Source organism: Acipenser ruthenus, chromosome 40, assembly GCF_902713425.1.
Source record: "Acipenser ruthenus chromosome 40, fAciRut3.2 maternal haplotype, whole genome shotgun sequence".
In the NCBI taxonomy this organism is placed as follows: Eukaryota; Metazoa; Chordata; class Actinopteri; order Acipenseriformes; family Acipenseridae; genus Acipenser; species Acipenser ruthenus.
In genome coordinates, this window is record NC_081228.1 from 1,440,921 (window position 1) to 1,455,476 (window position 14,556).

Consider the following 14,556-nt stretch of genomic DNA (forward strand, 5'->3'; position numbering starts at 1 on the left):
CGAGTGCTGTCTCGTACATTCTTTGTATAAGACCCATTATAGAATTATACAATAGCAAAGGCTTAGCTAAGTGTGGTAAAAGCACAGATAAACATGGCAAAGCCCAGAGAGATGTGGTAAAGCATATTTTAAAAAGCATGGTAAACGACGGTAAAGACATAGTATCACCATGGGAAAACTGCAAAAATACAGTGCAAATTTACCACGATAACACCAAAGACAAGTAAATCATGACTTTTTCAGAATTATGACTTATGATGGTGTTCAATAAAACATTAGTCTACTTTCTTTTTTTTGTTTTATTTTACCCTTATTAAAGGCCCCATTTGTTAACGTCATGCAATTAAGGAAATAAATGCTTATTTAATGAACAGGTATTTTTTCTAAAAACCCTTGTTCCTAGCTAAAAATTAATGCAATTGGGACCTTATTATAACTGAGGACCCCCACTCCAGAAAATGTGATCTTTGAAAAAAGCATTCATGTTTCTCAGCATGTCGCCTGGTTTTAATCCACACTTGATGTGGCAAAGCTAGCAAGTGAATCACGGTTACAGAACTACCCCTCGCAGTTTTGTGTCAAAGTATTCACTTATAGCTGCTGGGCAATGATTTAGAACACTCATGCACAGTCATTTTTTGAACGTGGAAAGTCCTTCAGACTTTGAAGCAGTAAGTGTAATGCTCAGTGTTGTTTCTTCACAGATACTCTTCAGTTACACTGGTGACATTTAAAACAAACAATAATATTGAAATTGGAGGAAACTTTTCCAGTGCAGTAAATAATATTAATATATTATAATAATTATTACTGATGTGCTCATATCACAGTCAAAATAATACATATCAAGACTGGTTCTCAATACAATAGCAGTATTTTCATAATATATATTTAGTAATACAGTCTAATTTTGTTTTGAAACACACCTTTCTTTTGTAAAGATTTTGCAGGATAATTGCCAATTTCGTGGGGGCTGTTTTTTTCCTTTGAGTTATCTTAAATGTTGGTCTTTTTATCAGTCAAAGACTGATCCCTAAGAGAATTGTGGGTTTAAATCACAGTTCAGCAGCCATTTGAATGGGTTTGGTTTATTACCATTGCTGGTTATATTGATAAAGCAGACCTCATATTTTGTAGCGCCATTTAGTGTGTAGCATGTCACAGGGTCAAGTAAATGCATTGATTATAGACATTTATCTCAGGCTCTGCCAGTAATGTTCTGTCATGCTTATTTTATTGTAAGACCTACAATTCCTGTACTCTAGTTAAGAGTGAGACCTCAGGGTGTCACATTGTTTTATTATCACATTGTACCCAATCCCATTTCCACTTCCACTACAAGGCCAGCCGCTGTTATTGGCAGCAGTGAAATGTGAAGTCATTTAACTTGGGCATTTTTGTAATGTTTTTGTGCAGATTAACATTGCATTGGAATTATTCCTAACACTCATATTCTCAGCATGTGCTCGTGATGTAAATCCTTCTTATATTAAATCACATGTATGAGGGTCTACACCTTTAAAAAAAAAAAGCCAAGGACAAGAATTGGAATCTGTCCAAGAGTCTTGGAAAACGAATACAGTTTGTGTTATTACATCTTGGCATTTACACGAGGCCACCCCTGAGTGCGATGCGAACAAAGATTACAGCCATACAGGCATATTGGCTTGATTAATAATACATGAGTAACAAGATTTAACAAACCTAGTATAATCCCAAAGACCTCTAATTCACAACAAGGAATTATAAAAGCGAACAGATTCTCTCCGCTAATCACGTCAAGGTGCGAACCATTGAATCTTGAACTTCATACTGAGCACGGAGCACATTTTCATGGTTTTATGTGTCCTGAAATCATCCTGAAATCAGAACTCTGAGAGCGTAAGGGTCATGTTAGTGCACAGGGGACTACAGGTGGGGTGAAACACAGACTCCGAATCTCTTGTCTTTTGTTTTAAGGTTCATTTTCTCCCCAGAAGCTCATTTTGATCAAAGCTTGTTGTTCTTCCGCTGTGGAACACGATGTACAGCTGCCATGAAGTATTCTGTTTGAAAATAATAGATTTTCAATAAGTTACATAGAAATGGAATTTTAGCCAACGATATCTGCTGGTAGAGAAAAAATAAAAGCCAAACAGATTATACAGTGGAAACAGTAGAGATGCCAATTCATGGGACATAAGTATTTATCTAAAGCCTGGTTTTAAAAGCTTGGTCATTTTGGATTAATTCATTTACTTTGTGTACATTTACAAAGATGTTCCCTTGTGTTACTAGGATCAATATTATTTAGTTAATCATGCATTTACAAGTAGTGGTAAGAACGGAGTCTGTGATCCAAGACTGTAACCCTATAGGATATTGCTAAAGTGAAAGGTTAAGGGGCTCTTTTGATGGAAGAAATTTAAAACAAAAATGAAAACCTTCATCTGTTTTTCCCCCTCCTTCTGTTCCATTAACAGGAGATACAAGACCAAAGAAAAACTGCTTGTGAAAGAAATAAAGCTTTCATACCAATTATCTAAAACAAAGTAGAGTGCATTAGAGAAGTTCTTCTTTTAGCAAGTGTTTGATATTCTTCAAGGGAAAAAACACAAAGGCTTATATAAGCTGTATACTTGCTGCATTAATATTACAATCCCACATACTTTGGGCACAGATATTAATTGATTGGAAACTTTTAGTAAGACATTAATGAGCAGGAAGGGTTGTACAGCAAGGTACTGTAATTAATCAGCTTCTCATGTCTCTCATCTCTGAAGCTACAGATCTGCTGGCGTTTCCTGTAACCATACAAACATAGGGGTTGCTTTACTTAGGATGGTTTGAACAAAAGGACCCACTGTAGCTCAAAAGCCCATTCAAAAATGGCTGCCAATATATACTGGCAGGTAACATGACCATTCTTTAGTTTCTTCAACATACAGGAATGCTTTTCAATGGTAATGTATTGACACTAGAATGAAAGTATATAGTACCAGTTATCTATGTTATTAGGAGCACTGTATAATTGATTCAAATCCGTTGTGTTGATCTGCTTCTGGGAATTACAGTGTAATTATTCATTATCTCAATCGTGTTTTTCAAATTTTAATATTTATATTATCTAGTGTGTTGTTAGTTTTTAATCAATGAAGCCTCTAAATGGTCTTATCTTATTTATCTTTCCTGGCACACAATAACTCAGGCCTTTATTATAGTAATCGTGCTATTTAATGCCCCATCAGTACAGTGATAAACCCTTGGGTAGAAATATGGGTGGACATTATACACTTTTCCATTTCAACTCTAGAAGATAACTTTTAAATGGTACCATTGGGACTTGTGTAGAAATGCAATTAAAATGGAATGCAAGATCATTTGTAATCGCTGTGTATCTTGAATCAGAGATTCAAATTTAAAAGAAAGGAACAGACAGACAGACAAACTTTCTTCTTTATATATATAGATATAAAGTTTCTGCATGCATATATCTTTACATACATCTTTACATACATGCATGCAGTAAATGTACCACTCAAACTGACATAGAAGACTGGTATGTGTGAAATGCAGTGAAGGGAATACCTTATAGAAAATGCAGGAACTTGTGCATAGAAAATCATATTTTGAAATCCCAACTCTACCAATTAAAATGACAGTGTTAAAAAGAAAACTCCAGCACAATAATCGGATATGTATTTTAATAGCGTAGTTTCCCACAGGCTATTAAAAATAAATTTTACGGTACGGTACTGTAAAAACAGAATACAGAATGGTATAGCAAAAACCCATTAAGAAGGCGTAGAACATCCTACTGCTGAAAGTAGTTCCCTTAACTGTTTGGTTCACATAGTGATGTAGTGACAAGTGATTGAACCCCGACAGCTCTGAAAAGTGGGTATTCAGTAAATGATACAGCTTTGTCTATTAATAAAGGCAGAGGTTCTGAGACACACGGATGGAGTTTGGGGGGTCCACTCCTCAAAACTAAATCCTGTTGACGCTTTGTATTAATAATCTCTTATAACGGATGCATTAAAGGAATTTGTCACAAAAAGCTCCCGTCTCATATCTCATGTCACCCTTTCTTAGGGGTAGCTGGGGATCATTAACTTCATGGCTAAGCTTTACTTCGTCTAGACATATTGCACTCACATATTGGCTTAATATTCCTAATTCCATGAATTCAGTCTCATTTTCACATTGTGCTTCAGCCTTTATTTTTGGTTCACATGAACGTACCACATGATGCTGAAAGGAGCAATTACTGCAGCCCTGCAAAAATGAAAACAAGTCAGTATAAATATTTAGTCTCATTCCGAACTGTCAGCCGCAAACTGTTGATTATGTATGCAATTTATCTGTGTTCTTTTTGTACAATGCAAGAGAGCTTGTAAAAAGTAATGCTGTTAGGCTAGAGTATCATTTATATGTGTGCCTCACTTATTTATGTGTTTATCCTAGTTGCATTTAAAATCAGCTGTTTAAATGATTATTCGGAGCCACACTACCATGACCACCCAGTCCATTGTCCTGAAGATAGACATGTCTGCTGTTGTTCTTAAAGGTCAAATGCATGCATTACAAGTGTGTTCCTTTTTATATCTCATGACACATCTCTGACATTTAAAGGACACATTGTGTTGCGTTGAAGTAAGTGTGCCACGTTTTATTACGCAGTGTAATCTGCAGTAGGGTTGTGAAGTTTAGGCTCTGCATTGCTGGCTGTTGAATTAAACTGAGATTGCCCTTCTTTATTTTTTGTTTATCTTCTCTGCAGTAGTTTCTGGTCCTGTGTTTTTTTTTCTCTCTCTCTTTCTGAGATATGATTTGTCCAAAGTTGTGTCTGTTCACTTTTCGTATCCTAAAATACAAATCATTCATCACCAACAAGGATTAAAAGCAGATTTCATGTTAGTTGAGGAATATATTTGTGCTTTTGTGTTGTAACGGGTACCGCAGACCCTGATAAGCACCAGTGTTGGACTACCACGTGTTAACTGTGAACCAGACCTTACTGTTTACCATCATGAAAGAACATATACATATAATGCCTTCCAGTGTTATTCATACAAGCGCTACAAGAAGTAGAGACTCTGCAACACCTACATAGGCGTATTGATATCTTGTGTGACGTAAACAAGATCAATGGCTGGTCGTAATGGAATCTAACTGACTTGAAAACATAACTCACAGCGCGTGGGTTTTTCCTGGAGGAAACTCATTTGTGTCCTGTGCATCAAAGACTAGTTTGTTGCCAAAGGAAACAGTAGCTTAGCGTTGGCGTCTGTCTTCAGTGATGAATCGGTTAATCACATCTGACATGAAATCATTTTAAGGGGGAAACAGCGCTTTTTGCTTGCAGAATTGATTTATGATGTCCTTTGTGAATTTCGCATGTCACATGTACAGAACAAGACTGAGAGCTGTGTTATTTTAAAGGGAATATTCAAGGGACACTGCTTTGGATGGAGTTGTCATGATTGGACAGGAAATGTAATGTGCACCCTCTACTGGTAAATGATTGCAATGCTTTGAGTGTCTTGAGGGATAACAGGGATAAAGAAGTCAAGCTTTATATTGAAGCATTATGGAAAACAGCGTCTAGAGACTCAAGAATGGAAGTTAATTGGACTTGAAACATGTACTGTAGCCTATAGTTTTGTTTTAAACAACAACAACAATAATAATAATAATAATAATAATAATAATAATAATAATAATAATAATAATAATAATAATAATAATAATAATATATTATGGTTCTATACATGGCTAATAATATTTCACTAGTATCCAAAACTACAAAAATAGAATAAGTATTGCAGCCATGTAAACAGCATATTCAGAATAAGAAGGGTCACACTGTATTCAGAATGGAAGTACTGCATATGAATAATGTTGTTTCGGCATCAGAAGGAATTAAAAGCGCACCCTTCTTCATGCAAGCTTATAGGTTTTGTGGAAAAAATTTAGAATGCTGTGTGAGTTGAGAATCCCAAAGTAATTACATTGTGAGTTCATCAATCATTTTCTCATATTGCAACAAAGCAATAACCAGGTCTTGATGGATTCCACTGTCATGTCGCATGTATTCATAACAACTCTTTGTATGTGAACAGATGCTTACAATACTGCCAGGAATGTAACTAGTTGTAATGCCGTCATGTAGCAAATTAACCAAAGTCAGTGTATAACATGTTTAATCTACAGTAATGCCATTCTTGATCGGTCCTTCATAATAATGGTATATAATTCTGCACCTTGACAACCTTCCGAACCAATCAGATCGCTCCGTTGCTGTAGGCTACGTCAGGATACGTCACAGCTTTTGATTTCTGTCGCTCATGAAATCGAATTAGTTTTAGCTGAAAAAAAAATAATTCCAGTACTGCAGCTACCGTGGAGACCACAGGAGAGAACGAAGCAAAAAGCACAAATCTCTAGATTTATCCAAGTATAAAAAAATGAAACACATTTTAAGATATTTGTTTATAAAGCAACGGTGTAGAAGAGTGGTGATTTTTAAACGCACTGACATCACATAAAAATAACTCATGGAAATTCATGAGCAGTATAAAGTGGTTTATTAAAATGTGAAATGTTTACCTCTTCATAAACTACACTTGAAAAGCAATCATCGCTAAAACATGAATCTTGTGTAGAATGTGTGAGATTAGAATCTTTTCTTATCACACATTCTATCTTAGACGTGTATTTCAGCATAGCTTCACACTCAGTAGCTCTCTGGCATTTATTCTGCGTGGCATCATCTTTATTTCTGTTGTATTCTTGTTTTCCAGGTTGTTGGCGAGTGGAGATTTAGTAGAATCCACTGTGACATATTTGTCACCTTGGATGTAATGATGTGTACGGCAAGCATCCTCAATCTCTGTGCTATTAGTATTGACAGGTAAGAGCACTGCATGGGGATTTCTTTGAATGAGTCTCGTCCACAACCCACTATGACTTTCGAAAGGGTGCTGTGGAAGAAAATCTTTTTCTGGTGATTTCAATGATATGCAGAGGGTACATAATGTATATTCATAGAGCAGTTATTCCACAAATGAGTATTCTGTTGAGGATTGTTTCGATGCACAGGAACAGTGCATCGAAACCAATGTATTACACAGCTGGATTCAGAGAATTACTTTCCTTAGGTCAGGCTCTGCTTAGCAGGGTAGCATGATTTGGAACAATGTGATTGGTCCGTCATTCTTTCATTGCATTCAGTTAAAGTAACATAGATTCCAAAATGAGTTCTGGTAAAAAAAAAAAAAAAAAACAATATTAAAACGCTCAACACTTGTTGTATTAGATACATGAAACAAAATGCATCCACCACCACTACCACCACTCCCTGAATGCAGTATCCAAAAAAAAAAACTAATGAAAGACAAATATTTCCTGAGAGACTACAACAGCATGGGAAGACTGTGTGAGGGATCCCGTGGTCATAGAAAACAAAGCCCCAGGGAAGCTGAGCGATGGTAGAATTAATATGACCTTCTCCCCCCCCCCCCCCCCCCCAGGTATACAGCCGTTGCCATGCCGATGCTGTATAACACACGGTACAGCTCCAAGCGGAGAGTGACAGTCATGATATCTGTGGTCTGGGTGCTGTCCTTTGCAATATCCTGCCCACTTCTGTTTGGTTTGAACAACACAGGTAATTCAGATTTCACTAGCATATACTGCAAAGCACTGAGCAATATGCTCAATGTTATCACTATATATATACAATCTGCTGTTGGCAAAGTAGGGCTGATAAAATAAGCCTGCCTCTCTGTGGATATCTTTGTGTTCAGTTGTATCAGAAAAGGGTTAGGTTTAGAGTTAGGGATAGGATGAGGGTTATATCTTGCAAAACAATTTACACATTAAGTACATTGTAACTATGCATAATAACATTCTGATTATGTGTAAGTACACTATGTAACCACTATGTAAATACACAGTAATTTGAGACATTTAATGTAGTGTTACCGAATATATATATATATATATATATGGAAAACACAGGATACAGCTAAGAGAAGGAAATGCATGTCTTGTAAACATCGCCATGTGTTCTTTAACACTTTCAATATGATATGAATAGCGTATGTTCTGTGACTTTACAGTACCGTCTTTGCTCCTAGTACAGAAACCAATGGCTGCTTCTCACTGGATGAATGTGTAGTAAATCTGGCCCTGGTGTTCAGAATCAACCTCAGTAATTTCAGCTGGAGCAGATCTGCTTTGATAATAGCTGTTTGTCTTGTTTGTTTCAGCCACCCGAGATGATGCCCTGTGTGTCATTGCAAACCCTGCTTTTGTAGTGTACTCCTCTATTGTGTCCTTCTATGTCCCTTTCATCATCACACTGCTGGTGTATGTCCAGATCTACGTGGTGCTCAGAAAGAGAAGAAAGCGTGTCAACACCAAACGCAGCAGCCGCGGGGTGGAGTCTGAAATGCACGCTCCATTGAAGGTGACCAGGGGCCAGAGGGCTGATATTGCCATCCTTCCATCAATAAAATCAATGGGAAACTAAAGAAACTTTGGTTTGATCAGTCGAACCACAGCTGGGTTCTTTAGAGCATTTTACAGTTAATACAGTGCGATTCCCCGGTTTTGCAAAAGGGCTCTAAAATGATCTAGCTGTGGCAGATTCCACAATGTAAAAGCATGCAGCATGTAGCATAGTTTACATGCTTTTGATGTGTTACAAAACGTTCATGCAATATACAGGTGTACACCACTACACATGTGTAAAGGACTGGACTTCGGATGATCCCGACTGTGCCATATACCTCCATTGCAGGCAATTACAACTGAAGAGCAGCTCCTGAAAGCACCTTTACACAGACTTAACTTTCCTTTCTGTTTTAACACAGTTAAAGAATCACTCTTAATGATTGAACATATCATTAAAAAAAATGTAAAAAAAAAAAAAAGAAAAAAAAACCTAAGACAATTTAAAAGATTCATACTTCTTGGGGAAAAAAATGTAAAAATCGTAATTGATTTTCTTTCTCAGAAACACAGTTTTTGATAGTTTTTTCCTCAGTGTTTATGACAACATTTCTCTCTTCTCTCCATAGGACAAATGCACACACCCCGAGGATGTGAAGCTCTGCACAGTTATCGTAAAGTCAAACGGCAGTTTCCCTGTCAGTAAAAATAAAGTGGTAAGCGAAAGATTCCATTTGTATGTTGATCTCTGCAATAACAGTGCAGTTTCAATGCTGCCACATGATTGGCTGAGACACAAAGAACATGGCTGTTCCAAAGCATACTCACTTTTTTTATATTTCAGTTGCCAGCTTGTAGTTGTGACGTCACAATAGCGGCTTTGTTGAGCTTTGAGTTTCCACAGCAACGGAAAATTAAAAGGTTAAAAACATTTGAGTAAAGACATAAGCCAGTCAGGGCTGAACCTCCTCTGTGTTTATGTTCATTGTTTTTGCATTTCCCACTAAGAACCATGGTGTATCCCCAGCATATGACACATGCCTAGCTTTACTGTTATTGCTATATGTATCTTTACCTGGCTTTGTTTGGTATTACTGATTCTCATTCAGGAAGCGGCACACCATCCAGAAGAAATGGAAATGGACCCGATGACGAGCTGCAGCTCTCCAGAGAAGAAAAAGCACAAACTGTCCCCGGTTAACCGCCATCTCGCCGTGCCTGCTACAGCGAGCCAATGCATGAGCCCTGCCCTGCCCTCATCCATCGAGAGTCCCGTCAAGGCAGAGAAGAACGGACACTCGAAAGACATCATCCTCCCCAAAGCGCCCAAAGCCTTTGAGATCAAAGCCATGCCCAATGGCAAAACAAAGACGTCCCTTACAATGCTGAGCAAGAGGAAAATCTCACAACAGAAAGAGAAAAAAGCAACCCAAATGTTAGCCATTGTACTGGGTAAGAAAAGAACGAGTTTATTCATCTTTCTGTCTGTCTGTCTGTCTGTCTGTCTGTCTGTCTGTCTGTCTGTCTGTCTGTCTGTTTATCTATCTATCTATCTATCTATCTATCTATCTATCTATCTATCATCTGTCTGTCTATCTTTCTCTCTCTCTCTCTCTCTTTATATATATATATAATTTTTTTAATCCGTCAAATGCTTGTTTTCCTTAAATTAGGGTAAATCAAATCATACAATCATAAGTTTAAATTGTATGAGCTGTTAAAAGTACATTTTCAAGTAGTCTTTTATGCAGTGCTGTATTACTCAGAAGTCACTTATTGTACGAAATACTTGATGATGTATTACTGCATTAGATACTTGAGGCTGCTCAACAGTCTGAAACTAATTTATTTTTAACAGTAGTATACATTTTGTAATTACAGAGTGATTTAGTATTAACCTTACCGGGCGACCTTCAATGGCAGTACTGTGGTAGAAGAATATCAAGGCAATGGCTTTAATTAAAACACACTGGTATTCTATTGTAGTATCCTGATATCATATCAAAACCACTGTAGAATCTTTATTTCCAAATTAGTAATGTTATTCCAGTGGTATCCTCACTACCCCACTAATCCTTTGATGTGTCTGTTTTAGGTGTTTTTATCATATGCTGGCTGCCGTTTTTCATCACCCATATTCTCAACACCCACTGCACAAAATGCAGGGTTCCTCCAGAAATGTACAATGCATTCACCTGGCTCGGCTACGTGAACAGCGCTGTGAATCCTATTATATACACCACCTTCAACATCGAATTCAGGAAGGCTTTCATCAAAATACTTCACTGCTAAGAAAAGACAGCATAGCCTGGACTGATGTACAGACAAACAACCACAATGACAGCCTCCTTGCGTTCGCACATCTGTGTTTGCATTGTTGCTGAGAAGAATGATCTTAAAGGAACTTTCACAAAGGAAGGATTTGTTGGAACGGTACGGGACACGCCACTTCTTTACATGATGGAAAGAATGTGTCAAGAAGTGGGAATCCCTCTCTGTTCTTAGCTTGTTGCAGCCAAGCCTGAAGATTATTATTTATTTCTTAGCAGACTTACAATTGTTACAAGATATCACATTATTTTTTACATACAATTGCCCATTTATACAGTTGGGTTTTTACTGGAGCAATCTAGGTAAAGTACCTTGCTCAAGGGTACAGCAGCAGTGTCCCCCCACCTGGGATTGAAGAAACAACTCTCCGGTCAAGAGTCCAGAGCTCTAACCACTACTCCACAAGATCCAGTGCTTACACCTCATTTAATAAGGTGACCTCGCATTGAAAAGAAGCTGTTCTGGTTATTTTCCTCAGTATTACACTAAATGTCTGATGTGTTTTACAGGAAAGAGTCTTACCAACCTGATTTATAGGAAGCACAATGTATTAAGCATGCCTTCGGTCTTTGAGCGACCCCACAGAAAGGTCTAAAGCAATGCAAAACAACAGCAGTATCAGCTTTACTGATGGAAAACCATCAGGTTCTTTTGCTGATTCCTTGTACAGTAATCCTCAAAGCACATAGCTAAAAACATGTAAATAAAGTACAAAGTAATATAAGCCCATGACAAAAATGAAAAACACGCATCGCAGGTTTTTTTCGCATGCAGAGAATGTGTTTTCACCGTTCTGTTGATATGATTTTGTATTAAGAAAGGTATACCTGGAGGGGTTGGAAGGATGGAACAGCTCTGTGACAAGCTCACAGGATCTTGCTACGACCCTTTGAGTTTCTCTTTTGCAATGACACAGTTTCTATTTGTTTTTGTGGTTGCTTGCATTTGTGTCCATCACATAAAACATTTGTACTGCGTATGCTCCATTGTAGAGAACACTGAAGAAAAGAAGAACCAAGACAAAAAGCCTGTCTGTCGAGTCTGAGGGAGGCGGCGTTCTTTTTATATCTGAGGGAGGGAGATGCCAAGCATGAATGCGGGATTTACAGGCTTTAAACGCAGGCGTGGCACGGATTTTAAAGCCTGTATTTCAATATCTTATTCAGATTGTCCTTGCCACATGTGATTAAGACTTGATATACAGTATAGGGTTAGATAGGCAGGTTCCAAAGCCACCCTCTGTGCATTTCAGATGTGTGCCTTCCATATCTACTTGAGTACTGCTGAATTCGTGCTTACCCCGAATAGACATGTTTGCTGCCTTAGCTCTGCACAACAAAACTCTCAAAGAATGTAGCAAACAAACACAGAGGATTTATACTTCAGTGTAAAACTGAACATGATTGTGGAACGGCCTGCATTTAATAATCAAAAAGGCAGGACGGTTCTTGTAGTCTTACCTAAGATTGTGTTTGGTCCAGGACTGAGAGGAAACATGATCTCTGATTGTATTTTATTTTATTTCATTGTTGATCATACTCTCTGACTCACATGAAGTACACAGGCACTCAAATAGGGAACATGTTGTGTGTAACAAGGCTTATCATCCTCTCCAGGGTCAGTATGTACCAACTGAATTGGTTACAGAGTTTCTCAGTTGTAACCATATCCTTGTGTGGGTTTACAGCTGTTTTGGGGATTTTAAGATCATGCCGTGCCCACAGCACAGCACATACATACAGTATGTTTTATATAGCTACCTGCTGGTCTGTACAAAAAGGATATCAGATTTTAGATTTATTCCCCAGCAAAAAATAAAACGAAAAGTGCAAACCCTGTTTTTAATTTAACAGTGTGAGTGAGTGATCAGTTTCTGAGGTAGCATTTTTTTTTTATGATTGTGCTCTGGACATAATGTTTGTGAAGAGATCACAAGTGCTCGTTAATAAAAGAGCTGGGCTCATGTATTTTGCACCCTTGAATGTATTTTTAGCTAATATATTTCCTAGAAAAAAGAAGAATAAAAACCGGAACATTTTCAGTTTCCACGCCTCCTGTGCACACACTCAACGGCTGAACCTCAGCTGTTTATTGGCACAGAATTCTTACAAACAGTTACAATCAGCGAAAGTTTAACGCGGATCAGTCCACTAACTGTTCCCTAACAGTATCAAAGCCAGATTCAAAATCAGAAACAGTGCCCAGCTGCAATACAGACCCACAGCTAAGTGCCAAATACCACTAGAATACTAGAAGTGTGTTTCTTATGCACCACATTCCTCCTCCCCTCGCTAAATAGAGTGCTGTCATCCGTTTCAGAAACGGCACGTCATTGGAGCATTAAGGGAGGAGTATAATGACTGAAAGGGTTCAATAAAACAGACGCTGCAATTATATATCACTGACACGGCACAGATAAAGGATTGCTGTACATCCCATTTATTTTAGCTTGTGTTCTTCTCAAATTGAAAGCACAGATTGGTGTCACATCAATGAATTTAACACACAAGCTTTTTGTTAGCAGGGTCATTAAAAGTTGCTTAAACGTGTATAATCACTGCAGTGAACTGACCTGTAACATTTACACTTAGACTCTTACAGATTGTGTCGATTTCACAGATAAGAAGCCCCATCTAGGGAGAAACTCAAGTCATGAAAAAAGCGAACCTCAGAACTCATACATTGCTTAAACAGAAAGATATACACAATGCACCTAAATAAACTGTTCAGCAAAATCGGCTAGGGCAGGGCTGTCCAATCACAACCCGGGAGGGCCATTCCACTCCAGGTTTAACAGGTACAGTGATATCATTAACTACTTCAGGGTCTGGATGGAGGTTTAATTGGTTAAATTAAACAATTTAGAACAGGAACAAAGACCTATAGTGACAACGTTGGCCACCCCTGGGCTTGGGATAGTTTGCCCCATCACATTTTGGCAACCCATACTGGTCACATGTGCAAGAGACTTCCCAGGTTGGGCCCTTGTCTCCAGGATGCAGTGGGTTGGAATCACCTGCTTTCTTAGGTTTGGAAGGTGTAAAGAAGTGATCGCCTTGACAACAGGAAGGGAGGTCACATTGATCACATGATCAGCGAGTAGGTTGCAACAATCAGTCGACATTCGAGTCTAAAATTGGGAAGGAAACAGGTACATTTGATAAAAAAAAACTATAACTATATATATATATATATATATATATATATATATATATATATATATATATATATATATAGTCTCAAGTCTGTACTGGCCGTAAGCCAAATCTGATGTTTTATCTTCAAATGTGTTTTTAATACTGTTGTTAAATACTGAGCTGGCCTGTCAAATGGGAAAGGGTCTAACCATTCAGACGATTTTATTTTTTCTAATAAACCCAAATCTATCTTTTTTATTATATTCACAAAATGAAGTATTTATTTTTAGGATCTAACCCAGGGTTGATCTAAATACCCCCTGATCTAAAACCCTTAACCCTTTCACCACTGAGTATCTTTACAGAAAGACTATCTTTGGACACCTAGTTGAATAGTTTGGGTAGCACTTTACATTAAGAGTCTCTAACTACAGTGTATTTACATACCAGTTACTTTGCAAATACATGTGTACTTACACATAATTACAATGTTATTAGGCATACTTACAATGTACTTGATATGTAAAACAACATTGTAATTATGTGTACGTATGCATGTAACAACTGTGTAAATACACAGTAATTAGAGACAAGGTGTTATCGTAGTTTCAGTGTCATACACTGAACAATACATTAAAGGGGACATTGA

General features: G+C 37.6%; 1 protein-coding gene across 1 annotated transcript in view; it reads left to right on the top strand.

Annotated features, from left to right (window-relative positions):
- LOC117397142 (D(2) dopamine receptor A-like) overlaps positions 1–13,936 on the top strand; it is a 38,395-nt gene extending 24,459 nt beyond the window's left edge. The window contains exons 3-8 of the mRNA XM_059010223.1: positions 6,786–6,895; positions 7,515–7,651; positions 8,256–8,455; positions 9,069–9,153; positions 9,535–9,891; positions 10,535–13,936. Coding sequence (XP_058866206.1) covers positions 6,786–6,895; positions 7,515–7,651; positions 8,256–8,455; positions 9,069–9,153; positions 9,535–9,891; positions 10,535–10,731 — 1,086 coding nt within the window. The 3' untranslated portion in view covers positions 10,732–13,936. The remainder of the gene's footprint in view (positions 1–6,785; positions 6,896–7,514; positions 7,652–8,255; positions 8,456–9,068; positions 9,154–9,534; positions 9,892–10,534) is intronic.
- The last annotated feature ends 620 nt before the right edge of the window (positions 13,937–14,556 follow it).